Source organism: Haliaeetus albicilla, chromosome 7 (assembly GCF_947461875.1).
Source record: "Haliaeetus albicilla chromosome 7, bHalAlb1.1, whole genome shotgun sequence".
NCBI lineage: Eukaryota > Metazoa > Chordata > Aves > Accipitriformes > Accipitridae > Haliaeetus > Haliaeetus albicilla.
Genome location: NC_091489.1, coordinates 10359256 through 10385937, shown reverse-complemented (window position 1 = coordinate 10385937; position 26682 = coordinate 10359256). Strand labels below are relative to the sequence as shown.

General features: G+C 41.6%; 2 protein-coding genes across 14 annotated transcripts in view; one reads left to right on the top strand and one right to left on the bottom strand.

Annotated features, from left to right (window-relative positions):
- The window catches only part of MAP3K4 (mitogen-activated protein kinase kinase kinase 4), a 79488-nt gene extending 64028 nt beyond the window's left edge, over positions 1-15460 (top strand). For 6 of the 11 annotated variants that reach the window (XM_069786905.1, XM_069786907.1, XM_069786904.1 and 3 more), the window contains 8 exons: positions 1503-1694; positions 2398-2468; positions 4789-4905; positions 6419-6578; positions 12774-12896; positions 13444-13550; positions 13757-13936; positions 14905-15460. In XM_069786905.1, coding sequence (XP_069643006.1) covers positions 1503-1694; positions 2398-2468; positions 4789-4905; positions 6419-6578; positions 12774-12896; positions 13444-13550; positions 13757-13936; positions 14905-14925 — 971 coding nt within the window. In that variant the 3' untranslated portion in view covers positions 14926-15460. Of the gene's footprint in view, positions 1-1502; positions 1695-2397; positions 2469-4283; positions 4618-4655; positions 4907-6418; positions 6579-7479; positions 7592-12773; positions 12897-13443; positions 13551-13756; positions 13937-14904 lie in introns of those variants that run through there. The other 5 variants (XR_011325368.1, XR_011325367.1, XR_011325370.1 and 2 more) reach the window with 5 other exon arrangements.
- Positions 15461-16668: 1208 nt separating this feature from the next.
- Positions 16669-26682, bottom strand: part of AGPAT4 (1-acylglycerol-3-phosphate O-acyltransferase 4) — a 76966-nt gene continuing 66952 nt past the window's right edge. For all 3 annotated transcript variants that reach the window (XM_069786900.1, XM_069786898.1, XM_069786899.1), the window contains one exon: positions 16669-19506. In XM_069786900.1, the coding sequence (XP_069643001.1) occupies positions 19415-19506 (92 nt within the window). In that variant the 3' untranslated portion in view covers positions 16669-19414. The remainder of the gene's footprint in view (positions 19507-26682) is intronic.

Genomic DNA, 26682 nt, shown 5'->3' with positions numbered 1-26682 from the left:
ATTTTCTGTCACATAAAAACTGGTCTCTCATGTGGCTCAGAACACAGGAAAAACAGCAAAAATTTTTTCTGAAATCTAGAAGGCTTATTTTCTGTTTGGAACATAAACACTGAAGGAATTGAGTTTGTTTGAACTAGAAAAGAAGAATGAGGGAAAACTTGAAAATTCGTAGAAGACTACTACAGTGGTGTTGTGGTTCAACCCCAGCCAGCACCTAAGCACCACGCAGCCGCTTACTCACTCCCCCCCCACCCAGTGGGATGGGGGAGAAAATCGGGAAAAGAAGTAAAACTTGTGGGTTGAGATAAGAACAGTTTAATAGAACAGAAAAGAAGAAACTAATAATGATAATGATAACAATGACAACAGCAATAATAAAAGGATTGGAATGTACAAATGATGCACAGTGCAATTGCTCACCACCCGCCGATCAACACCCAGCTAGTCCCCGAGCGGCGATCCCCCGCCCCCACTCCCCCCAGTTTATACACTAGATGGGACGTCCCATGGTATGGAATACCCCGTTGGCCAGTTTGGGTCAGGTGCCCTGGTTGTGTCCTGTGCCAACTTCTTGTGTCCCTCCAGCTTTCTCGCTGGCTGGGCATGAGAAGCTGAAAAATCCTTGACTTTAGTCTAAACGCTACTTAGCAACAACTGAAAACATCAGTGTTATCAACGTTCTTCTCATACTGAACTCAAAACATAGCACTGTACCAGCTAGTAGGAAGATAGTTAACTCTATCCCAGCTGAAACCAGGACAAGTGGGAACTGGTCTTACTGTCCACTGTGAATAAGACAAAGATTTTGGTTTAAAACTACAGCAAGGCAGATTTAGTGTAGATGAAGTGGTATTAATTATAGGTGGGCAGTAGATTGTATCATTTGGGAGTATCAGTATCTCCAGCTTTTGGAGGTTGTTAGAAACAGGTTAGACTGCTGTCTGTCAACAGTGACAGGTGTAATTTTTGTGCTTTACAAGGAGGGGATAAATTAATGCCACCCTGAGATTTCTTCTGGCCTCAGTAGGATTGTTTTGTGATAAGACTTGAAAGCTGGAGTTATCCAATACCTCTAAATCTTTGAAATAACAGATGCTGTGAATTTTCCAAGCAACCTCTCATATCTCTGTAGAGCAAAACCTTACCTGTCCTCCTTTCCTTGGTGCTCTTAATGACCCTAACATACTTCCACTATCAGTGGTTAGTTACAGGCCAAATGCAAACAAGCGCATTGCATTTCATACGTTTAATTTACTTGAATCAAGAAAGAGATGATTAGAAAAGTACTAGTATTCTCATTTTACTTTAGTTTCATATGCGATTAATAAGTGATAGTTTCATATGTTGTTGCTAAAATGTTTTATTCTTTTCCTACATCTTAAATTAGACTCACAAAATAGTTGTCTTCTAACTCAAGTCACTTCACGTGATATCAAAAGGTAACAAAATATAAATACAGTGAATATTTCTCAATCAAGGAAATTGTTCATCACTCTTTTTAGACACTGCTTCCAAGCAAGCACCGATTGAAGCTGTTCAAAAGTCTGTTCAATTGTTTGAAGAAAGGAGATACAGAGAGATGAGGAGGAAGAACATCATTGGCCAAGTTTGTGACACACCGAAATCTTATGATAATGTCATGCATGTAGGTTTGAGAAAAGTGACTTTCAAGTGGCAGAGGGGAAACAAAATTGGTACGTTCATTATACCTTCATTTACCAGGCTGAAATACCAAGCTTAGTGTTTTTGAAGGAAATCTAAGACTATCTTTTGAAATTTTGGGTCTCTGCATAGGTAGCTTTACAGAAATCAGAATGTTAAAATACAAAATTCTGTTGCAGCTAGGATTTCCTTTATGTAGAACTTCAGTGAAGTTTTCACTGGTCAAATAACAAGAAACAAAGGAGGAGAAGGTTTTGGTTAGGACAATTACTTAGGTATGATCCTGTGATTCCTGCATGTGTTTAACCCTATAAAATGTTTGAGTTCTGCTTTTGGAAGAACCAGAAATATGAATGGAAATGAGCACAAACTTTGGGTTTTGTTTAATTCACCAATATTGTTGTTTCACCCATATGATCATCGTTTTCCCCCATATGGTCATTGTTTCCTCTCTGGTTTGGGATTTGTGGGGAAAACCCTCATATTCATGAGACGTTTTCTTTCAGGTCAGCCTGTTAATGTAATGTTTCTACTTTTTAGTCAGCTCAAACTCAGGACTATGAATGTACCATTAAGTGTTACAGGTTAAAAGCTACCTGAAATTCTAAATGAAAATAAAGGTAAATGACCTTGGCAAGCTCAATTTTCAGTGATGTTTTCTTATTGCAGTTGATGTACATGTTGCTTATTGAATGTAGTGTAATTAATTATTCTTATTTTATTTTAATTCTGCAGGTGAAGGCCAGTATGGGAAGGTCTATACCTGTATCAGTGTTGACACTGGAGAGCTGATGGCTATGAAGGAAGTGAGTACTCTGTATACAAGAATCACTGCTGCCCTTGGGTTTTTTTCCCAAACAAAACGTGCATGTCTTAGCAGGCATTAAGGATTTCTGAAGAGTTGTTAGCTAACTGTGAAAGGATGGGAAGACAAATTGTTTATTCATGTAGCCACATCTGCTGTTCCTCCTTAAGTTGCTTAAGCTTTTTCTTTTCAGTTTACAACTTTTGGTTTAAATGTATGTAAAATAGATAATGTTTTTTTACTAATCTCATAGGGGTTTTGTGAACTTAATGAATGCTTTCTTAATATGTGCGAACTCCCATTAAGAGATCTTAAATTATTTTGGAAAGAGTTTTCTGATTAGTGAAGACTGTACCCAAACTTATATTTTACTTTGCAGTATTTCGTTTCACATTTTATTCCTTTTTTTCTTCATTCCTTAGATAAAAAGATAGGAAGTGTCACATCAGATGTTTTTCAGCTTCGCCTGTAGTTTAAGTGAGCTAGGCTGAGTCACAAAACTGTTGACTAACCTGGTGGGTACAGAAAATTTGATTTTCAGGATAGAAGTAAGTAAAGCTGTGTAGGCGTAGAGATCCGTTTTCCCTACAGCACCTTGTTTTTTAAGATATTTTTATTGCTTAGTTTTATTGCATTTCTACGTCTTCAGGCAACTGCAAGCATCAACTGTTCACAACAGTTACCATGCCAGCCATTTGATGCTAGAGCAGTTACATTTTTATGAGCCAGTTCTTCCACACACACAATAAGTATGTGATCTCAAAGGTGTGGAAAAGCAAGACTAGGCTTGTACATAACTTCTTGTACTGTACTCATTCACTGACTAACTAATACCAACACTTGAAATTTTGATGTTGTTGTGCTTGTGTGATTTTGTGTTTTGGGTGGGGTTTTTTTGTTTTCTCCTGATGAAATAACATTATTCCCCCCATCAGTAGCACTCTCTGTTTCTGGAATTCAAAGTTGCTTTCTGGATGCAGGTCCTTTTTACAGATTAGCATGTGTGTGCTCTTTAGCAGAAGTTCAAATAAGTGAAATGGACCTTGTTTGACAGACATTTCACTAGTAGGCTAAATATACAGTATGCTGCCTTTTCCTGTAGTATTTTTAACTTCCAGAATTATTTCACCAAGAAACATTCCCTGCCTCCCCACTGTGGGCTTAAATGCAAAGTGCATCTTCCAAATAAAAGGCTTTTCTGGAGTTCCTTAAGAGTACCTTGGGAGAAGACTTCTTTATTTATTTTTAAACTGGTTAAAAACATTGCATTCCCCATGCCCCCTGAGATTTCTTCAGACTTTACTGCCTTAACCACAGTGTCGTTAAAATCTCTACAAATTATAGTGGACAAGCTTTACTACAAATACATAGTATTGCAACTTTGAAGTGTTAGGAAATACATAAAACACTTGAATGTCATTTGTCACCTTTTTGTAATCTCCATGTATTTAATTTTACCACTGTTTGAGTACTAACTGTATCCTGGAATTGTTATACAGAACAAAACCGATCAGAACATCCTAGCAACCAAAAGTAGAACATGTGCATTTATTTCTCTAGCAGTTGTCCTGTACTCAATTAATGAAATTTCTGCTTTCTACCAATATGGTAAAAATCACATCTTGCATAATTTGCTATGCATTTTGCGTATCTTTGTGTGAATAGAAGCTTTAAATCAGTTTTTCAGAAGACGTGGTATTTTTTTCTTCCATGAAAAATCCGTCACAACATATTGTAGGAGAACTAATGAAAACCTGTTTCCTTCATCAAAACCTTTATGATTGTATTTGTTCCATGCCACACCTTTTCCTTGCAGCTGCCTCATTCTCAATGAAGAAACCCCTCAAAGAAATCCCTTAGAATCTCCGTTGATGAAGTACCTGGCAACTAGTCTTTCTTGAATGATAGCTCTCACTGATGTTACTTTCAGATTCTCTTGTACTGTGTCTATCTACCACGTTTAAGCTAGAAGGCAAGCTCAGAAGAGATATATATATATGTGCATACATGTGTGTATTTATACATTTAAGTAACAGCATTTTGCTCTTAAGAAGTTTATAAATCATCATATTTGTATGTAATTTTCAAAAAATAGTTTGTTCTTTTTTGTTTAAGTTTGGGGATGGTGGGGTGGTATTTTGGGGCTTTTTGTGTGATGATGCTGTTTTTAAAAAAAATAGCTTTTTAGCTGTTTTCTTGGTTTGTGTTTGTGTTTAGGATGGGTTTTTTGGATTGTGGGGTTTTGGGGGTTTTTTAGGGGGTATTTTTTTTTCCTTAGTAATTTGAAATAGTGGCAAAATAATGAAAAATCTTTCTTGCAGATAAGATTTCAACCTAATGATCACAAAACCATCAAAGAAACAGCTGATGAACTGAAGATTTTTGAAGGCATCAAACACCCTAATCTTGTTCGTTATTTTGGTGTGGAGCTCCATAGGGTAAGAAAACATAAATTATTGGGGCTTTTTTATAGGGCAGAGAGAAAATTTTAAGAAGCTTTGGATCATGGAGGTTTTACTTGAGAACTTTCTAGTTTAGCTTTATTATCTGGATATCTCTGTGAATTGTAGTGTGTCTGTCTTCCTCTGAAGGTTGAAGTCTCTGAAACATAGTTTGGAGAAATTTTTTGGAACTGGCACATAAACAGAGAAGGTTCACAATAAGTGAATAGAGTGAGTCATGCTGGAGCTATTCCGTAATGCTACTCTGTTTAACTGCTCTAAAAGCAAGCTATGTCATACACAGTATGCTAACTTCTGCATGTAGGTAAAGACTCGAGCAGAAAAAGTTGTACCAATATCTTGTTGATTCCTGAAAAAAATTTTGTGCTGGTGTTTAAATTCTGATGCGAGACAAGTATCTTAAGGAAGCAGATCTTCTGGAATTCAGCTAGCATCTCTTCAGAAGGAAAAAAAACGAGTTTTCTTGCTTGAGCAGAAGAACTAATGAAGTCTGGTTTTCTTACGGAGTTGGATTGCAGCGTTGCATGCTGAGATACCCTACTTTTTATTGCTCTCTGCTTCCCACGTGCCCTTCCCACCTTCCCCTGTGAGTCTCAGGTCCTTCATGTATCTCTACTCAGTGAGGTGGGCAGGGAACAGGACGCCTGGTGTCTGGCTGGAAAGTGATGTGTGGTTTTGACTGATTTGCTCAGTATGAATGGGTTGATTTGCTGACCCATTGCTGGTTTAGAAGGGGACAAAGGCTGCTTTCTGTCTGCATTTATTTACTTGGGGACACAACTTTGGATGTCTGTGCCCCTGTATCATTGGTTTCTCGGCTAGTTCTAAGAGCTTAGTGTCTTTGCCATCTTTTTGTATTAATTAAGTCTGGCTGAAATTGGCTGGGCTTGGAGACAGAGAAAGGGAACAAGAACCTAACTTATCCTTAAAGTGAGTTAGAGTTGGCATGCTTGTTCAAGCCACAGACAACAACAAAAAACTTGCCCTCCCCAAGAAATCAACACATGATATTGCAGGAACTAGGAGAGAGGAAAAAAAACCAACCACCACAAGCCCAAACCATCATTTTGCCTTTTTTCTAAATATGCAAAGGATCGTTTTGTATTTCTGCATAATAAACCTACAAGATTTCCAAAGTGCTTTTTGGTTGATGCCAAAGTAACATATTTTATACCACCAAATAGTATCAGTTACTTAGAAATGATGCAGATAGACATGTGGCAGAGATTTTTCCATAGCTGTGCAATAGAATATATTAGATTGAAGCATACCCAAGAGCATAGAGTTCTGAAGAGATGATTTATTAGATATTCCATGGTAAGAGGTACTTCCATTACAACATTACATGGTACTTCCATTACTCTTTTCATAAACAATGAAGGATGGAAGGAAAACTTGATCCTAATTCAGTGTTTAAAAAACCAAGAAAAAAAAAAAACAACCCCAAAACAACAAAACCCAATGAAATCTGGTTTGGTTCCCACAACAGGAAGAAATGTACATCTTCATGGAGTACTGTGATGAGGGCACTCTGGAGGAGGTATCAAAACTGGGCCTTCAGGAGCATGTCATTAGGCTCTACTCAAAGCAAATCACGATTGCTATCAATGTACTACATGAACATGGTATTGTTCATCGAGACATTAAAGGTAATGTTAACCATAAAAGGTAATGTTGTTTCAGTGTTGTAGATGAGGGTGGGGGGAATAATGGGGGACGTATTTGCAGATTTAGTGCACGTTATCTCTACAGCCATTAAGTGTACAAAGCCTTCCACTCATTTTTCAATTTTCAATTTACAAGTTATTGGCTAGTTATGTGCTCCTTTTTAAGTGCAGAACATAAAAAACGTTCACAGTTGGCATTGCAAACTTGTAAGTTCTGCCCATGATTTATACAGTTTCTGTAGAGGTTAAGATTGTTGGGGATTCATCCAAACTCAAATTTTGGTCCTTTTATTTCTAGTACTAATACACTGAGTTACGTAATGCTGTTTTTCTTCTCATCTATGCAAGAAACAGTGGTGTTTTCTGGGAGCTGACAAGCAGTATAAAGTGCTAGAGTTGTTCATCAGAACTTTTCCTTGTGATTCCCATTTTCCAGAAGAGTTTTAGGATTTCAGATGAATGGTTGATTAAACATAATAATAAAAGTCTTGTTAAAAGAAGTTAAAGGGGTATGGTAAAATTTCTTGTCTAGTGGGGTTTTCTGCCATACATTTATCTACTCATGCTTGGTTCTCAGCTTTTGCTTACAAAATGAGCAGACTGGAACTACAGTAACTGAAGGGGGGGTGGTTTTGGCATTTGCTTAAGGCACCCAGTGTCAGTCCGCATTTCACATTCATTTTTCTTTTCCTGCACCTTCCAAGAACATCCTCCATGTCTAGTTATCTTGGTTTTGTTAGTCTGGCATACTTTGCTCACCTATAGCAGAAACTTAACAGAAGGTAGGAGAAACAATGCACACAATATGCCCTGCAAATGCTCATTTTATGACAAGGCAGTGCAACCCAACGATGCTGGGTTTCTATGTCCCTCTTGCTCACAGGGTTTTGAATCACCGCAGCAGTGTAGGAGGTTCCCAGTTGCTCTTGGTCCTTTGGCCTCGTGCTTCTCATTTGGGAAAAGAACTATCTACGATCCAGAGGCCTCCCACCCAGGTAGGCCACTCTTGAGTCAGTTTTGGCTTTTTTTCCTAGAAAACACTTTCCCTCACTCCCATTCCCCAGCAATCTTGCCTTTTCTGGTTCTCCTTCCTGACCAAAGGTTTCTCTCCAGTTGTGGATTTCCCTCCGTGCTTTTCACAGTGCCCTCCTTGCCCTTCACTTGATCATTCCATGTCCAGGTTCTGCTTAGCTGGATTACACTCTCCTGGAAGCTCGTTGTGATCAAAATCCAAGGCTGACTGACAGGGATTTCTTTTGTGCTGCTCTATGTCATTGCTGATTTCTGGATATGTTTCCAAATAGGTCTTCCTCTCATCAGGGAAATGCAGTGAAGTGAGAAGAGCTGTGTAACAGAACTGTAATGCTATGTTATCTGAGGGCATTTCTGTTGCAACAGGTTCCTCATACCAAATATTGGGGTGTTCCTTGAGAATAACAGCAGCTGTAAACAGAGGGTCACTGCAGACACATTTATGTGTAGACCTTCGTGAAACTTAGTGACAGAATATGAAGATAGACCACAGAGAGTATTTTTATAAAGGATGCCTGAAGTTACATTGGAAGTCTCTTGCTCTCTGTCTCCTTTTATGCTAACATTGCATCCCCAAGTTTTCAGGCTAACAGCAGTAAAGAAAACTCTGGTTTTACTTTTAGCTCTTATGTACTCTTATTTTTCTGATAGGGAAGAATGATAATATGTCATTCAGGCTGTTAAAACTGCTTTCCTATGGAAATCTCGCTGTCAGATCACACTCTCATGGCCAGTTTGCTAAATATCACTGCGGATCTGTTTCTTTCAGCAGCAGATAACCAATTCTTAGAGTAATTGTTTATACGTGTCCTGCAGTTGGTGTCTCAAGTACCTTGTGCCCAAAAATGGAGTCTTTCGGTTAGCAGCATCCACTAGTGTCACCGTTGTCCTTTGGATGCTGTTATGGCATCCAGTTCTAGGAATGTAAAAGATGAAGCAAGACACAGCTGCCTTGAATCCTTTTTCAACCCATGGTTCTGAGAGTGAACTGAGGGTAGTGTCAGTTGGTTGTTACACTTGGCTGCCCTGGTTTTGATTAGTCTGCATCAATGTGTAAAGTAGTTGGTCTAATATGTAGCAGGTGATTAAGTCTTCTGGGATAGGTTTGTTGGGGTTTTTTTATCTCTGTCCTGGGTATTGGATTTTAACCCCTGTGGCTAAGCCCAGATTCCTCAGATACAATTACTTCACTTTTTGCAAGGAAGCTGTTCAGCTCAATGATCAAGAACGATGGAATATTTAATGCTGAAGGGAGTCTTTGTTCAAAACGGGGCCAACCTCAGTATCAGATCGAATGTCAGATTAGATCAGACTGCTGAGGATCTTGTTCGGTTGAGTTATCAGTATCTCCAGGGACGGAGATTCCCTTTTCTCTGGGCTCCTGTCCCAATGACTGACCTATCCTTGCTGTGAAAAACTTTTTCCTGATACCTCCCTGCAATTTGCAGAAGTTGCTATTTGTGTCCATTGCTCCGTATCCTTTCATAGTGTGCCTTTGAGGAAAACGCCTGTTTCCATCTTCTTGATATCCTCCCATTACACAGCTGAAAACAGCAATAAATTACACACACACACACTCCTCCAGTCTTCCCTTCTTCAAGCTAAACAAACCCATCTGTGAGCCTCTCCTTGTACCTTGTGTGCACCAGCCCTCTGACCATCTTGATGCCCTTCTGCTGGGTTTTGTCCAGTATGTCAATGTCTGTCTTGTACTGGGGAGCCCAAACCCAAGACACAGCACTCCAAGCGTGGTCTCGCAAGTGCTGAATTGACAAGAATTAATCACTGGTTTCATGCTTGGTGCTTTCTCTCTGGGAGAGAAGGGCATATTCCTGAAGGCTGCTTGGATTGTGTTTTCAGAATGAATACAGAAAATGAAGGGATTGTATCTGAAGCTTTAGTAGATCAGAAACCTGTGAATGAGATGCTCAAGGCCAGGAAGTCTTCATCAAAGTGTTAACTCTTGTTAAATTTGTTGATAGCTCTCTCAGAATTTCTGCTATTCCTGCCTTCATGTCTTCATGGTGAGCAGAGGGGAAGGAAGGCCATCCAACAAGAGACAGAAGGCTGTTCAACAGGAGACTACGGGCACATGTCACACTTTCTAAAGTAAAAGAGGATGCCAACGCTGATTTTTTTCTCATCGAAGGGTAGCATATGGCCTGCTTGTTCCTTGAATGAATTTGGCTGTTGCACTACTTAAGTAATGGCTGAGGAATGTCTATGAGCTGCCCCTCTTTGTGGAATTATGCCACAGCCTTTAGCGGGGCTTTTGGTACTGCTCCTCGGACTTGCATTATTTACACCAGCACCTTTGGAATATCACGCTGTTGCAGTTTCCACTGTGCTTAATACAGGGCTGACTTGGTACAGAGATACAGGGCATGAAACTAGTTTAAATGCTTTGGGTCATAGCTGTAGTTCTCTCTGGCAAGGGTACAGCTTTTGACATTTGCTCTTTGTTTGCAGTCTGCCCAGAAGATCTCATGGTATAAATGGCAGTAGGGCTGTGCAGAACTGGGCTGCCTCTTGCCTCTGCCAAGTACATCCAGTGAAGATGCTTTTGATAGTGATGTGTAGGAGGAGAGAAGAAACAGATGGGTGTGTTGTGCCTTTTTGCTGTTTTAGCCATAGTCTCTAGTTTTATTTTGCTTATTAACCATGCAGATATAGTAGGAATTTTGTTACATTCCTAGCAGCATTAACTGTCAAAGGTAGAAAGCACCTAGCACCCTCAAAGTACTGCCCTTGTCTCTCTTGTTCCCTTACCCAGGTCCTGCTGTATCCTGTGCAGGTTTCCTCTAACAAGGAGACCCTTTTTAAAGACTCCTAGAGTTTGGTCTTGGTCTCTGAAGCAGAGACCAAGCAGCTTACAAAACAGAGGCTCCAGCGAACAACGTATCAGTGGAAGCCTTATTCAGCTGACAGAAGGTGTCAGCAACATGAGTCTTCAAGTGGTCTCTTTTTCTTCGCAGTGAAACTTTGGTACTAAATTGTCATTACTTTCTTTTTAAAGGGACAAACTTTAGTTTGAAAGGACTTCTAAGTAGATTCTGAACCAAACTATTAAACCAAACTATCACAATAGCTTTAGATTCAGTCAGGAGATGGTTGCACTTCAGCTCTGCCGGTTTCCACCCACTGCAGTAATCAGAAACCACTTTGTAGCCTTCCATGAAATTTGCTTGTTGCTTTCTTGAGAAACGGGAACATAGGTTTCCAAAACATCCTTGTAAAAGTGTTTGCTAGTGATCGCCATTTTTCCTAAGCTCTTTGTGTGGGCTAAGCGTACCTACTTTCAAATATGACAAGTAATTGCTTGAAAATCATTAGAAAAAGAAAAGCTGCAGGCAGTAGTTCAAAGGAAGAAGTTGCTGATAGAGTTAACTGTCACTCTTCTAATGCATAGCTCTTATTTAGTGTCCCGTCGAGCTGCCTTCTTGTACTGCTTTGGTGTGTTTCTGGATTCTCTTTCATTCAAGGAGCTGAGGGATGGCCTACCCAGCTCCCAGCTCCTACCCAGTGCCTGTGATTGCAGGGTGACTCTGGACACGTATGTCCCTCTGATGGCAAACTGCAGAACCCAGCCAAAGTATTCTGATCCTGAGTACGTGCAGGCACCTGAATGCCAGGAGTGGAAAACTTACGGACACAATGTGCAGAAGAGTTGTATTCACTGAAAGTCAATTCTTCTTTCAGAACTTGTAAAAGGCTTACAGTAATTAAAGGTTGGAATTTATTTCTGTTAATGATTTCTCTCCTGCTTTTATAGTGCAGTTCTGCGCAACACCTCTTGGACTAAATAAATCTTGCTTTAGTTATCAAGCATTCTCACAGTAGTTAGAGAAGTCCTTTGAGAAATGGGCAGGGGTTTGGCATCATTGACCTGCACTGCCTTTTTTTGACTTGAGCTTTTTGAGGATTCTTTTTATTTTCCATTAATATCTTGGGGATGCCCAGTCAAGCTAACTGGAAAAAAGTCATTAACTAAGAAAACATAACACAAAGGAGGAGCAGCCAAGAATTCCTGCGCTGACCTGTGTTCAAGGTGGAACAGAAGTGAGAAACTTCTGAAGGTTGTATTCGGATGAGCAATTTTTGAAAGAATCTTCTGTGTGACATGGAAAAAGGCCACGTGTAACAAAGTCCCCAACATTTGCCTACTCCTAGAGTAGGCAGGCAGTTTTGTTCTGTGCAAAGCATTAATCTTTCCTCAAGAGAGATCGCAGCTGAAGCTCTGTTTCTGCCAGGTGACTCTTGCAACCTACTTGTGGTGTCATTGTGGTACTTGCAGAATCCAGGATTCGGCCTGACATAAATAGTGAGCTGCTTCTGCTCTACCTGTTTTCTGTTGGCTGTCAACATGTGTTTTGGCAGGGTGTTGAACGAAAGAAAACCACTTGTTATCAAAACCACTTGGCTTATTTTGCAGTGTTGCAGAGAGCAAGTGACTTGAAGCCAACTGCATATTCCCCTTGGAGATTCTCAGCTATGCTAGGGAGATGTTTTCTAGTGTAAACTGGCAGTGTAGCCAGCTATTGTAACAGTAGCCCTCCTCCAGAAATTCTTTTGGAAGTAGAGCACAATAGCAGTGGGCATTTGGTCGTACATGAAATAAAATACTATAGGCTCCATTTTGCAAGTTGGCTGTGACGACACAGCTGTATGACATCATCTGTCTTGACTCGGCAGAACTGAAAAGATGGCTGGTGGGAGGTACACAGCAATGGCCTCTGCCAGGAAGCTCCTTAAGGACGGGTGTTTTTTTGCAGTGCAACACTCACAAGGATAAGCACTGGAATTCATAAATTCCTGGAGGAGTAATTTCTCGTAACAAGCATGTATGGAAAGCTGATGAGTTTGCCTGCTGTACTGCTTTGTGTTTTGAACACTTCTTGTTGTCAACTTCCAGTACACTTAGATTTAACACAAACCCACCAAAAATCCTATTGGCTAATGGTAATATACCCTTCAGGGAACATGTCTAATGCTATCATATTCCACATTTAATCCACAGGTAAAGATCTAAGTGCGAATTCAGCTCTTCTCTACTGTGTAACTTCCAAGAGTATACTGAGAAGCCCTCGTTCCTTAATTCAGCACTCATTTATAACAAGTGTTACTGTTTTTTGTTATGTTTCCTAGGAGCGAACATCTTTCTTACCTCATCTGGACTGATTAAACTAGGAGACTTTGGCTGCTCAGTGAAACTTAAGAACAACACCCAGACAATGCCTGGAGAAGTGAACAGTACTTTGGGGACTGCAGGTAAGGAAGCATGTGCTAGGCAAATACTTGTCTAGTTACCGTAAAAGAAGATAGATACCTTTGCCAAAGTCTGTGCTGGAGTAAAATGATGTGTTTCAAGGAAACTTGATTTTATCTTAGCTGGTTAGATGTACTTTACATCCAGAAGTCAAAACAATCAGTGAGTGATGTAACGCGAGAAATAATATTGTATTTGTTCAGTAATTATAAAGATGCTGGAGCTTGTGTTTTCTGGGGTTGTATCTTTCTCTGCAGCCTTACTGAAACAGTACTGTTCTTACTGAACAGCTGCTTAATCTATTTTTAAAAAATGAAAATAACTGAAAGCATATACTGTACCAGCATTTTCACTATTCTTTTTCAAACTGAAAGACAGTGATGCTGCAAACGTGTCAAAGAACAAGAAGCCAGCAAATGACAAAACTTAGCAAGAAAAGCTGAGTGGTAATTCATTACAGATGTATTAAAAAGCATTTGGTTTGCCCAATTAATCACTTACTGTTCTTCTGCTGTATGAACTGATGACATCATCTGTGTTGTTTCAAAGCATACATGGCTCCAGAAGTAATTACTAGAGCTAAAGGAGAAGGGCACGGACGTGCAGCAGACATCTGGAGCCTGGGCTGTGTTGTTATAGAGATGGTCACCGGCAAGGTAGGGATGTTTCACGTACTGAATGACTGCAAACTGTTCTTAGCAGTTTCTCTGCAAATTCTGGTCCCACTTCCAGCAATTTGTCACACTGAAGTCTGCAAGTACTGGGGTGGCTTTTAATTTCCTGGGGTACAGAAATATATGTGCTATTGCATAGCAAGTTGCTCACTACACCTTGCACTCAGCAATGCTGTTACCTGTTGCAGAGGCCTTGGCACGAATATGAGCACAACTTCCAGATCATGTATAAAGTGGGGATGGGTCATAAACCTCCTATTCCAGACAAAGTGAGCCCAGAAGGGAAAGACTTCCTTTGCCACTGCCTGGAAAGTGACCCGAAGATGAGGTGGACGGCCAGCCAGCTCCTCGATCATCCTTTTGTCAAGGTTTGTCTCATAGCTTTGGCTCCAAAGACTGTAGATGGGAATTGGAAACAGCTTTTAGTTGGCTTCATCATTTGCAGCTATGCCACAGGGCTTTGTGTCACGGTGGGAGGCTGGTATCAAGTTGATGCTGTCCAGAAAACAAGGTGTGGCAACTTTTCAGAAGCACGTGTGATGTTGCTAGCAAACATTTGACTAAAAATCTGGTGTGTACCATGCAGTCAACTTTCACTGCTGTTTTGAGATGCATTATCTTTATGTTAAAAAGACTTGTCAAGCTTCAACTTGGTGGTAGTTATTTGGATCTGCCAAGGGCTCTGCCTAAAATTTTAGTGAGTACATATGCACAGACTTCTAGAGTGTAGAGATAAGGGTCCCCTCCATAAAAAGTGAAACAAGCACATGTGTTAGAACTCTACCATTCTTCAGTGCAAGGGTCTGCTTTTAAGTTCATACTTAATGTTAAGTTCACTTTGAATGTTTATCTGGCAACTGGCATAACAGTCTGCAGTTCTTGCATGAACTGTCGTTTGATTCTTTGCTTAAGAATAGACAAATATTCACAGCTACAAATTTAGGTGTATCAGTAACTTCCTTTTTTTGAAGAAGTAGCAGCACAGTAGGTTATTGAATTTTGTCCCAGTTGCCAAGCATAAAGTTGTTCACTTTGGTATTCTGGTTCAATATGAGTGTGTTTGGGATCATCACACCCATCCCCCTCGTCACTGCAACTGTAGCCAGATCCCATCCATCACAGAGGCAGAACGCTTCTGTAGGCACGCAAGAGTTGCATGGTGACAGTGGAAACATCAGTATTCACATATAAACACTTGTAATTCGTTATCTGTGTGACAAGGGAGAAAGAAAGCTTCAGAGATGTTCAGTGAAGGTGCTAAAGAAACTGATGCATTGTCACCTTCTTGCTGCAGCAGGGAGATGATTGAATTAATTGCCTTTTGTCCCCTTCACAGGTTTGCACAGACGAAGAATGAAGTTTTTCACTCTCTGGCCTTTTTTATTCTGGCAAGATATCTTTTAATCACTACTGTATGTAATATTTACATAAAGACTGTGCTGAGAAACAGTATAAAAGTTGAACTTACGAAGACTGCACAAGTGACGAGCGTCACTTTCTCTGCTGCTCCTGTATGTTTTACTTGGCACATGTTGCTCATGTGACAGTGTCCGCAAGTTGGAAGAAGCTGCATGTTTCAGTGAAAGTGCCATTACTACTGTATATGGACCATACATTTTTTTGTTCTTTCTCCTGTTTCTCATTTGATTGAGAACTGTAATGTTAATAAATATGTAGTATTTTTGAACTCTTTAGGTTCAGAAAATGCTGTAGTGTTATCAGGCGTTATGGACCTTGTTTTTTAATCTGTTTGTTGAGTGCACTGACTGTGAACTTTTACTGGTTTTTTGTTTTATTTGTTTTTGGCAAGCTTCAGATTTGTTATGCACAAGGCTGATTGATTAATGAAATTTTAAAAAAAGTTTTTTCTCAATAAATGGTTTATTTTAGGAGTTGTTGGTGAAGGGTTTTTCTTCTCAAAATAAGTATGTGGGGTGGTGTCACATTTTAAACTTTTTTTCAATGCTTGTGTAATACTGCTAAGCTAACCTAACTGGAATAAGCTTCTCTTACTGCAGTAGTCCATGTTTTGTCAAGTTCAACATGTGCAGTGTAAGGTGCTTCTTACATAGGTCATAATAGAATTAAGGTCACCCCCTTCATCCTCTCCTGAAGAAATAAGGTGATGTGCAATTCCTGACACTACCTGTCATATAAGGGATAATAGAGTCGTGGTCTGAAATTACTTTCTTCTTGAATGTGAGTACTGTGAACAGGGAGTGGTCTGCATGGCCCTTCTGTGGCCAAGAGGAGAATTGGTTAAGATTATTCTTTTGTTCCATTTGGCAAAACCAAGAACTTTCTTAACTTTAGCTTTTTAAAAACGATTTCTGATCTTGGACTTTGATGTCCTCACCACCCCGCTTGTCCTTGGTCTCAGAAAATGGAGAGAGGTTAGAAGTGGTTAGCAATTAGAAGCAGCAATCTGCAACACTTGATCTAGTTATTTTGTTTGACTTGCTATTAATTACAAACAGATGACTTTTACTTACTTAAAACTGTTACTTGTAAGCATTACTGCAAGTTTACATTTTCCTGTTACAGCTTTAGACCTTAAAATGGGTAACTAACTGATGAAGTAAGTAGTGAACTTCTTATTTACTTACTTCCTTTTAATATTTGGCTTTATTCTAAAGAAGTCCTCTCTCTCCTCTTAATCCACAAATCTTTGGTTTGTTACAGGTGGGTGAGCTGTTGAGACGGTGTCATGAAATCTGACATTTAAATCTAGAAAAGCACAAGCCTCACTGTGCAGGTCACCAGTGCACTGTATCTAGGATCTCAAAAATACAATGTTGAATTTAAACAAAGACTTTCCCTCCTCTTCAGTTCTTTATTTTCAGTTACAATAGGAGGGGAGGTATGTTGTCATGGACTATGAAAGTACCTGAGGTAAAAGTCCCCCCTGGCCTGCCATGTGCTTTGCTTTGCAGTATATCAGAAGTATCCGAGCGGTTTGTGTCCTCATTTGCCTTGTTTCAGGTGCCCTTGTATGCAGAGAGGAACTGTGGACAGCTTTTAGGAGTCAGGGGATAAAGGTGAAAAGTAAACTGTTACTAGTTCATTGTTGCTGACCAAAAGAAAACTCATTCACTGCACGTCAGCTTTTTATACTTTTATTTTTGTATAAACAAACGTTAAGACTACTTTTGTTAAGGCAGTTGTAGAACATACAGTTGCTTGTGGGGACGAGGGGCAAATGCTGCTCCGTAATGATGTATGTCATTCTTTTAATACAGTGAACTGGACTAGTGTAACTTTGGCAAGTACCTTTAAGCTTTCTCTGTTTGCCAGGGAATGCTGGAAGGGCCCAGTGGTGCGGTCCTTGTGTGCTGGGACTTCTAGAAGTGCTTAGGACGGATCCAGGAGTGGTGTGTTTAGCCCTCAGCCTGTTCTAAGGGTTGGTCCCAGGGAAATGGGTATGAAATAGTCTAAATGCTCTTTCCAAAGTACGTATATGTTTGGTGTTTTCCTCTGGGAGAAGTGACACTGCATGCAGTTGGAGAGGAAAGGGCTAAGATTCATAAGGAATGTTAAGTGTCTCCCTACCAGCATGTTCTATCAGTGGCTCTTTAAAAAGGCAAAAAAGCTAGTCTCTAGCACTACAGGAATACGTATTTGCTGCTCAGAACTGCTCACTCCTGCACAGAGGGTTCGTTCTACCACCCTGAAAAAAGCCCGCTGGATCTGGCAGGTAAGGCTTACAGTAATGTGCTTGGAGAGATCTTTTCTCTTGTCCACCCCCACCCATTTTCAGTCTTGTGTACAGGGTCTCCAGGTCTGGCTTATTAACATGCCTAATGCATTACTATGGGATAGCTGGACCTTCAGACACTACTACAGGTTGTAATATTCAGTTTTCCACTGTTAATATTGTTTTAGCAAATAGAGTGCAGGACATAAGCTTTATTAAAAGAATAGCTTTCTAAGCACAGCAATATTTTCTGGTCTGAGGCTCTATTTCATGTGTTGGGAAAATTACACTAAAGCCCATGTTTACATTCATGACATCATACAGCCTATTCCAGAAACCTTGAGAGCACAGGGAATGGAGGTGGGGAAGAGAGCCCCCCAGACTAGTCACTGACAATTCCCAAGGCCTGTTCCTTCACAGTGTACGTTTTACTGCCTCCACTCTCGAAAAACTTCACTTACTGCCCCATGCTAAAAGCACTACTCCACCTGTTCTTTAGGTGCTGCATATTAAAAAGACTAGTTTCTAGATGATCTGATGTACTGAACAGCAAATGCATATTTCATGGAATGATTCGTATTTTGTTGTATTAGCCCCTGTTTCTTCTGGCCTCAGTTTTGTTACAGGAAAAGAGAAATGTTTTTTAATTCCAGCTGCTAGAACTAAGACTGCTCGCTTTCTTCTCTAGAGACACACAGGCTCTTCATTCCCAGACTATCATGGTTTAGTCCCATGTGCAATGAAAATGTACCATCACTGAAAGTGCCAATCATAATCCCCACTGCTCAGCATCAGTATCTTTAAATTTTAAAAGATTGGGTTTTTTTCAATCATAATTGCTGGTAGTTGGCAGTCTCTTCTCCATTTTTCTCTGTTGAAACAAGCTCTTTTTGGTAACTTGCATATCCTTAACCCTTGAAGTTTAAAAACAAGAGGAGGCTGCCCTGGAATCAGTAGTAGAGATGTCAGAACAACACTGTTTTCCCAAGGAGCTTGATTCTAGTTTTATTTAATTCAGAAGGGTGTCAAAGCAAGTCCAGACAGCCATAAAAAACTCTTAAGCCATACCAATACTCTCTCCTACTTCCCCTTTTCTCCACAAAAGAAAAGCAAAAGATAATTTAACTATTACCTCAGGCTGGCTGTTACGAGGCACCATGTAAATTAATTTATCAGAAAAGACAGACAAGCAGCTTTAATTGGGATCACAACAGTATGGGTATGGGGCATAACTTTTAATGCATGCTTTGCATTACTTAGCTACAGCATACCCAGTTGTTTTGTTTCCACCATTGTTAGGAAGGCTTTTTAAAGTTAGAACTTTAATCAGTGTTTAAAGCTGAAAGGAATTCTGTTACCTCAGTTTTTCCAAACTATAAATGGCATTTACTCTCAAAAGAAAGAATCACAGGTTTTGGCTATCCCTCTGATGCATCGCCTGGGGACAAATGTGGCAGTGGGTAACATAGCTCTGTTCAGGCTGCAAGGCCAAATTCCACTCCAGGTTATGCCACTGCAAGGCTCTGATCTAACCCAGTGGGCCCTTAGCTGGGGACTGGCTGAAGTTTCAGAGGGCCCATGTGGTGCACACTGTGGGAATAAGTTACAGATGTAGAAAAACTCTACTGCAGTTCTGCCAGTTCAGTAGAGCTTCTTCAGTCCAATACTGGTATAACCAAGCAGAGCATCTTACCGTATTTAAACATTGACAGATTATAGTTGTTAAACTGTTAACAAGTGATCTACACAACTATCAATTTTAATCATCTTGTAACAATCTTCTGACATTAATCCATTCCTTAGAGCAAGTTAAGAAAGATAAAGGCTGCAGCTCCAGTTAGTTTCCAGGTAGAGTCTCATCATACAAGCATACTGGAATTTTTTTTTTTTCTTCAAAACTTAAGACACTTTATAGGAAAACAAACCAAACAAACAAATGCAAACCTGTTGTGGAGAGTGTACGAAGGAGTGCATCTTTCAAGCGTGTCATCCAGCCCAAACCCCCAGAGAAAAATAACAGGAGCACAAATTCAGGTATGTGTGGCAATTGCTTATCCTATGCTCCCTTCGATCTCACTTGAAGGACCATGATATGCACTTGAGTTTTCAGAAGTTGCATTTGTTCCCTTTGGATTGAAGCAGTCTGAAGACACTACTTTTGTTTCTGCTTGTTGTCATTGTTGCCATAGGTGGAGCCCTTATTAATTTCTGTAACGCCTATCATCCATCTGACACCAACAGAAGCTGCAATAAAAATAAAGAACAAAAGCAGTTTGCAGACAGAAATTGAAGGCCTGTACAGCAGCACAGCAGTAGTAGTAACTACCCATACTTGACCTTCGATGAAAAGTACGCTCCTGTATCACATAAGCAGCCCTCACAGTATTATTTCATTAAGGAAGCTTCTAGTTTGCTGGCCCCAGGCTAGACATGACCTCTCCCACCAGCAGGGAAGAAAGAGGCTACATGAAGCAGCACGGGGGTGGGAGGCACAGGCATGATGTGCTCAGCCCTGTTAAACCTTAGCCAAGGCTGGCTGGGAGAAGGGGGTGCTTTGGGGCCACTGGTGTTACTGCCTCCCAGGAGCTGAGTGACAAGCTGTACTAATGTATCCACATGCGAGGTGTGACAGGGGAAGGGAATTGTGCCTGCTTTCAACAGCCCCGTGCCTGGAAGAGCATGAGCAAGTGCAAAGAAGGCACTTCAGATCTTCATAAACAACAACAAAAAGTAAGTTGTGGCATTTTAAACTACTGCTCATGAAACAGTCCATTACAAGAGGCCAGGTTAATTTAAAAGACTTTTCTAATTGATTTAGTGGTAATAATTTACCATGCACAGGGATTGATTTTTTTAAATTTTTTTTTTAATATAATTTGTGGTTCCTGAAGCAACTGTTTACGTTAAACACAACTTAGCCTAAGGCCTTGGCCTTCCCCTCCCCTCACAGCTGTTACTCCCCAAACTTCTGCTCAGCTACTGTGTATATCCAAAACTGCCACACTTCTTTCAGGTCTAAACCTACCTGGGCATCACAAACACCCTCCCTCTGCTCCAAATGCTTTTTCCAAAAAAAAAACCAAGAAAGCCAGGAACCTCCCCCCTAAGCCTCCAAATCCCAGTTTCTTGCTGACTGATGGTGAAAAGACCTAGTCCTGTGAGGTGCTCGCAATGTCTCATTCCCATCAGTCCTTACCTCTTTAATATGACCCTGAACAATTCCTTACCAGCCAAAGGCCTCTTTATGGTCAAGTCAGACCTCAAGATCACCAAGAGAATCCGGAGGCTTTGCACCACTACGAGGGCTGATGATACAACACCCTGTGTCCTGGCATTCGCTGCTTTTTTCGGCACAGGAATGGGAGAGGCCTGTCAGCTGTAACCAGTGCTGCTCCTGTGCTTTACTAGTTGCTTGCTTGGCCACCTGTAACCTGGCACTACCTCTTCAACCATGCAAAACCATCACTTTTTTAAATAGCTATTTCTCTTGTGCTTCAAGCAACCTGTTCTAAAGTGGAGCACAGACTATTGAACAAATATTGTAACTGTAAGTAGGTAAGGCAACTTGAAAAAGCCAAATGTATATTATTTAAGTAAGATAGGCTAGAAAGCAGCTTTGCAGAGAAGGACCTGGCCTTCCTGGTAGGCGCCAGCAGTGTGTCCTCGTGGGAAAGGAGTATGAAGCTGCCCAGAGCTCCATTAGAAAGAGTGTTTCCAGCAGGTCAAGGGAGATGATCCTTCCCACCCTGCTCAGCACTGGTGAGGCACATCTGGAGTGCTGGGTCCAGTTGGGTTCCCCAGTACAAGAGAGACACGGATGTACTAGTGAGGCCAGTGAAGGCCACAGAGATGATTAAGGGAGTGGAGGGAGCGTCCTTCGTATGAGGAGAGGCTGAGCGAGCTGGGACTGTTCACAGCCTGGAGAAGCGCAGTGCGATCTTATCCATGCGCATAAATATCTGAAAGGAGGGTGTAAAGCAGATGGAGCCAGGCTCTTCTCAGTGGCGCCCAGTGACAGGACAGAAGGCAATGAAACACTGGAGGTTCCCTCTGAGCATAAGTAAAAAAAAAAGGAAGAAAAAAGTCTTTACTGTGCAGGTGATGGAGCACTGGCACAGGCTGCCCAGGGAGGCTGTGGAGTCTCCATCGATGGGACGCAGCCCTGAGCAACCTGCTGAAGCTGACCCTGCTCTGAGCTGGGGCTTTGGACTAGCTGATCTCCAGAGGTGCCTTCCCACCTCAGCTGTTGTCTTCTGTTTGATTGGCTTGCATGAAAGGCACTGTGTATTTTATTCTTTCAAAATACCAGCACTTGAAACTAAACCAATCAACTACACACTCGTGTTTTGTAGTATGACAGTAAATTGACAGTTTTCAGAAGTGCAGGTGGTAACTGGATACCAGACGAGTCACACATGATGTGACACAGCCATGGCTGAACAGACAGTGGTGCAACGGGGAACCCATGGGGCTGCCCTCGGGTCTCCTGGCTGCCGAGACGGGAGGAAAGCAGGGTCCTCTCACAGGCAGATAGCTGTGCAGTGAACAGCCCAGAAAGGGAGACTGTCACGCTCCACTGTTAGTCCGTGAATGGAAATGCATGCCACTGGGACAAGGGAAGGGTTTCACACATAGAAAAGAAAAAAACATCTCTGACATTTGAATGGCCATGAGCTAGGGAAGACGAGAGGAAGATCCAACATTTAGCCTGCAGTCCGGGATTGTAACATAATAGTAAGCATGCATTAAGACTTTAACCAGAGGGGATAGAAACAGCACCTGGATATGGACAAAGCATAAGTAAGAGCAGCTGTTATAGCAACCACAGAGCACATTGAGGATTTCATCCAGTTTGAGGAATGCCACTGCCTGGACACCAAGAAATACCTAGTTCAGCAGTTCAGTTTTGGTTGGGCTTTTTTTCCCTTCTCCTTTGCTCCCTGGTAGAAGCTGCCACTGCCCTTCTGTCCTCATTTCACCCTGCAGCCCTCAGCACCCTGGAGAAGGTGGGGTGCAAGGAGAAGGGACTGCTCATGTTTGCCAAGCCTGTGGAAGCAAAGTGGAGTAAGTGCAGGGGTGCCTCAGTGGTTTCTCCCTGCACTGCCTGCCTCCCCTCCTCAACCCTCCTGGAGCCTTAGTGCATACCCTGGTGATACCATCATGTTTAAGGATTTATTCCGCTGTTGTTTTAAATACAACTATACTAAGGGAAACTTAAAGGGCTTTTTACTACAAGGAAGGGGAGAAAGGGAGATCGAGCAGGAATTGTGCCTAACTTAGTCAGCTGTGAGAGTTTAAGCCCATTCTGAGAAGAGCAGGAGAGAAAAGCTATCAGCTGAGGCATCCCTGCACTGCTCCATGGCAAACTGCAGAAGGGAACTGAGCTCCTGCCATCTTTCTGCCCATCATTACCCACCAGCCAAAAGTTGCAGGAGGCTGCTGAGGACCTGCTCTGCCTGCCAGAGTGGTGGGGCTGAGGGAGGGCTGAGCTAACACAAATCGACAGAGCCAATAATGGAATCTCTTTCCTAGAACATTTTTTAAGCTCCAAGAAAACCCCCACTCCGACACATAGTACCACTTCCCTCAGCAAAAAACTTAGCTCAGCAGAGGATTTCCACCTTTTGTCTCACACCTCAGGATTTCTTCTCATGTTATCTGGGGCTCGTACCACACAGCAAGTGCAATAAGCAGCACAACAGGTATGGGTATAAAAATGTCCCACATATATTCTGCTGTACACCTGAGTTATATAGGGTATACATTGAAATGAATATTTGTACAATTCAAGCTTATATGAATGGTAGAAATTGCCATTTAGGGCGTATCTTATGTACTATTAAGGAGAGGAAACAAGCAAGTAACAAAACAAGCAAACAAACAAAAAAAACCCCAAAAAACAAAAAAACAACCAGTTTTAGGCACCAGGCTGAAAGGCCAGATTGTCTGGCAGCTCCACCAACAGGCACAATCAACACAGGCAGAATCCTACACACGGTTTGTATCCTCCTGCTGTTGTAAAACTTACTGTAACAATGCTGGTTTGTGGTCTCCTCACCTTCCACTCATCTCAGCCTATGGGCATCAACAGCCTTGCTGCCCAGATCACATCGTGCTTCGACCCTTTGGTCCATATTCTGCACTTGGACACTGTCAAGTCACCAAGGACTTACACACAGTTTGTGCTGTGATCCACAGAAACAGGTTTTCTAATAAATAGCACTGTGCACATACTGTATAGCAGACATACAGCTCCTGCAGAATCAAAGCTGGCTCATTACTACTTATGCTTGGTTCAAATAAAATACTTCTCTTGCCTGTAACTGATACTTAACTGCTGGCTCCACGCCATAAGCCCAGATGCCATTACGCTTTTAGCATTAGACATGTAAGAGCTACTTCTTCATTTAAAAGCCAAGAGAAGCCCTCTCATCTTTTGCATACAGAACCAACAATCTCCTTTTAACTGCTGTTGACAGCTCTATAATAAAATACTTCTAGAGCATGAAGGTTGTTCTCTTCAACACAAATTACCAAAACGTGAAAGGCAACCTAACGCTGGGTTTGTTGGAGTCAAATGAGATTGGGGAAGCAGGAGGAGGCAAAAAAGTAGCGGCTGCCAAATACAAATACCGACATTTGACAGACTTGCTCATTGCTTTAACACTAAATATCAGCCCCAAGTTTTAAATAGCAGTTGTAAGCTAAGTACGTAAATCTCTTGCCATGTGTCTGTCCTATGAAACTACAGCCAGTTTTCAGAAGAGACTTTTGTCCCTCAAACTGCTTGAGCATTTAACCTCTGGAGCAAGCAGGGACCACCTTGTGTTGGTTCAAGTAGTATCACAAAGGGCTCCTGGTCCCAGACTGGTAGTTAGATATTAGCACAATGCAATGATTGTTATAAGTATAAATAGCCAAACTGCTGCACAGCAAAGCAAGAGGGGATGGCTCAGCATTCTCAGTATAAAGAGGAGACATTGTTTATTTAGGGCTGAAAGTGTTTGAGCTGAACCAGCAGAGCTATATATACATTGGTTATTCATTCCTTGGATCTGAGAGTTAGGGTCTGAGGTATTACAGTGCTTTCACTTCAGCTTGACCGCCCTGGGGCATTTCTTTTACCGCTCTTTCCACCTGAACAGCCAGTTACTTACAAGCCAGTCCGTGTTTTACTGGAGAGCACAATTAGCAGAGACTGTCCAAAAGACAAATGACACTCTGAAAACAAAGCAGAGGCTACCAGGTAGAAGGACCTCCTAGTTTCTCTGCTCCTTCCCATCACTGAAGGGTTATGCACATCTTGTGCTATCTGCACCTATGCTAATAAAGGTGATGTTATCAGGTACTGAAATCTGCCCTTAGAAACAGAAATTGACTTATAATGGGCTATTAGGGACTGCAATAAGCTTCTGGATTCCAGAGTATCAGGTGAGCTGTCAAATTACCATACAAAAAAATAACGTCCCAAATGCTACCTGTGCTGCTTCAGTTAACGAACAGAGGGAAACAGTCTACTAGGAGCAATGTGAAAAGGCAGCTTCATCATCTGATCACAATGGTAAATAAATCCCTCTGGTTTACAGAAAAAGCTTCCTCTTTAATTGTTAAGCCACCTGGTACCAATTACCACTCACACTGGAAGGCAGCAAATCCAGTCCTCCCTGCTTCGCTACAAACTGGATCTGCCAAGCAGACAGTTTCAACTGGCAGCAAGAGTCACAACCTCCCAGGTACATTTGTGTTCATCTACTGCTACGTCCCAGCCATTGCCAAAGTCACTTCTGAGACCTTGCCTAAAGCTGGAGGCAGAACTGCAAAATAAAATACTGGTTGCTCCTCTGTCAGAAGACAGCTGCATCCCTCCCAGGACATTCATGACAGAGACACCCCTCAGAATAAAAAGCACAGTTTTGGGAGAACAGCCCTGCTACAGAAACTCAGCTATTGGCTACAACAATGCAACAGCTTTAGCTGCAGTTGAGATGCTTCCACAGAATGAGGCCAATGATTCCCAACTAGCAGTAACATTGCTTTTAAAGGGATATAGTAAAAGAGATACAGACTAAAACATACAAAGGGAACTGTTGCTCTTTTGGTGAGTAAGGACACATCCACTTTTAAGTGACCAGGATAAATGCTGTGCTTTTCGTTTGTTTTTACTGAAGGCTGAGCTTCCTTCCACTTCCACAGATTCTCTTCCCTCCACAGCTTCCCAGCGGCTGCTATCTGCCAATAAGTGACAACATCATCTTTCTTTCTGCCTGCTCATCAGCAAGAGGTGGCTGGCTGAGTCTAATCAGGTGACAACCTCTAGTACAGGCAATGCAGCATCTTCTGCTGCGACTCAAATCCTGGCCAATTATAAGCACTTTGGGTTTGATCACACCAGGTATTCAGAGAGAGAACAGAGCTGTTGCTAAGCTCAGGGGTCTCTGACAGGTTGCAAAGGACTGCAACCTGTACCGTCCCACAAATGTGGTGGATATGTATGGGGCAGCAATGCACATTGCACAGTGTCCCATTAATCTCACCATTCTTAATGTGTTCCTCAGTTGTGCTTTTGCAGCCTGGGAGCTCAGGCGTTCATTCTGGCAGCAGACTGCTGCTGTAGTTTTCTGTTAGCTCCAGCATTACAAATAACCTGAGAACAAGTCCTTTGGATTATCACTGCATTCAAAAAAGGACTCACACCAGCCTGCTTGTTAATCTTTCCTTGTGGCTAGAAGCAGAAGAAAGCTAAGTGGGGAGTAAGGCAGCAAGAAAAAGAAAAAAAAAAAAAAGAAAAAAAGGGCTCTTTTGCTGTCCATTCGTAGTAGAATCATAGCTTATTTTCTTCATAGGTTCTTTCCCTCATTTCCTGATAGAGAGAAGACATGACTTAGTTGTAAAGGCCACTAATGGCAAGATGGTATCGGACTTAGGGTGGGGGGTGAAGTGTCACTCAACTAAATTAATAAGGGCTAAATCCAGAAACATGTCTGATGCCACAGTGCCAAGCATTAAAGCATCAGCCCTGAGGTTAAAATCCAGAAACCCTGAATTATGCAGTGAGGCTCCCTGTGGAGGGTACACAAGGAATGAGGCACTTTGGAATGGCACCCGAACAACCAGCCCACTAAGTGGAGAAACTGAATTAAGAGGAAAATCCTGAAGGAAAGATGAGAAATTAAAAAATTTTGCAACAGCTAAGCTTCAGTGCCCCATTAGGCCATTGTTTCACAGCCCAGTACCAAACACAGACTATACCAGCATTTCTTCCAAAGGCAGAACAAATGCCCTCTTGAGCACTATTGCCAGGGAGGTAGCATTTGCAACGGTGCCATACCTCATCCCGCCCATTGTTGTATATCCATTTTGAACCATAGGGGAGACCAATAGACCTTTCTCTGCAACTGAGGGGGATTTGAAGCCAACAAC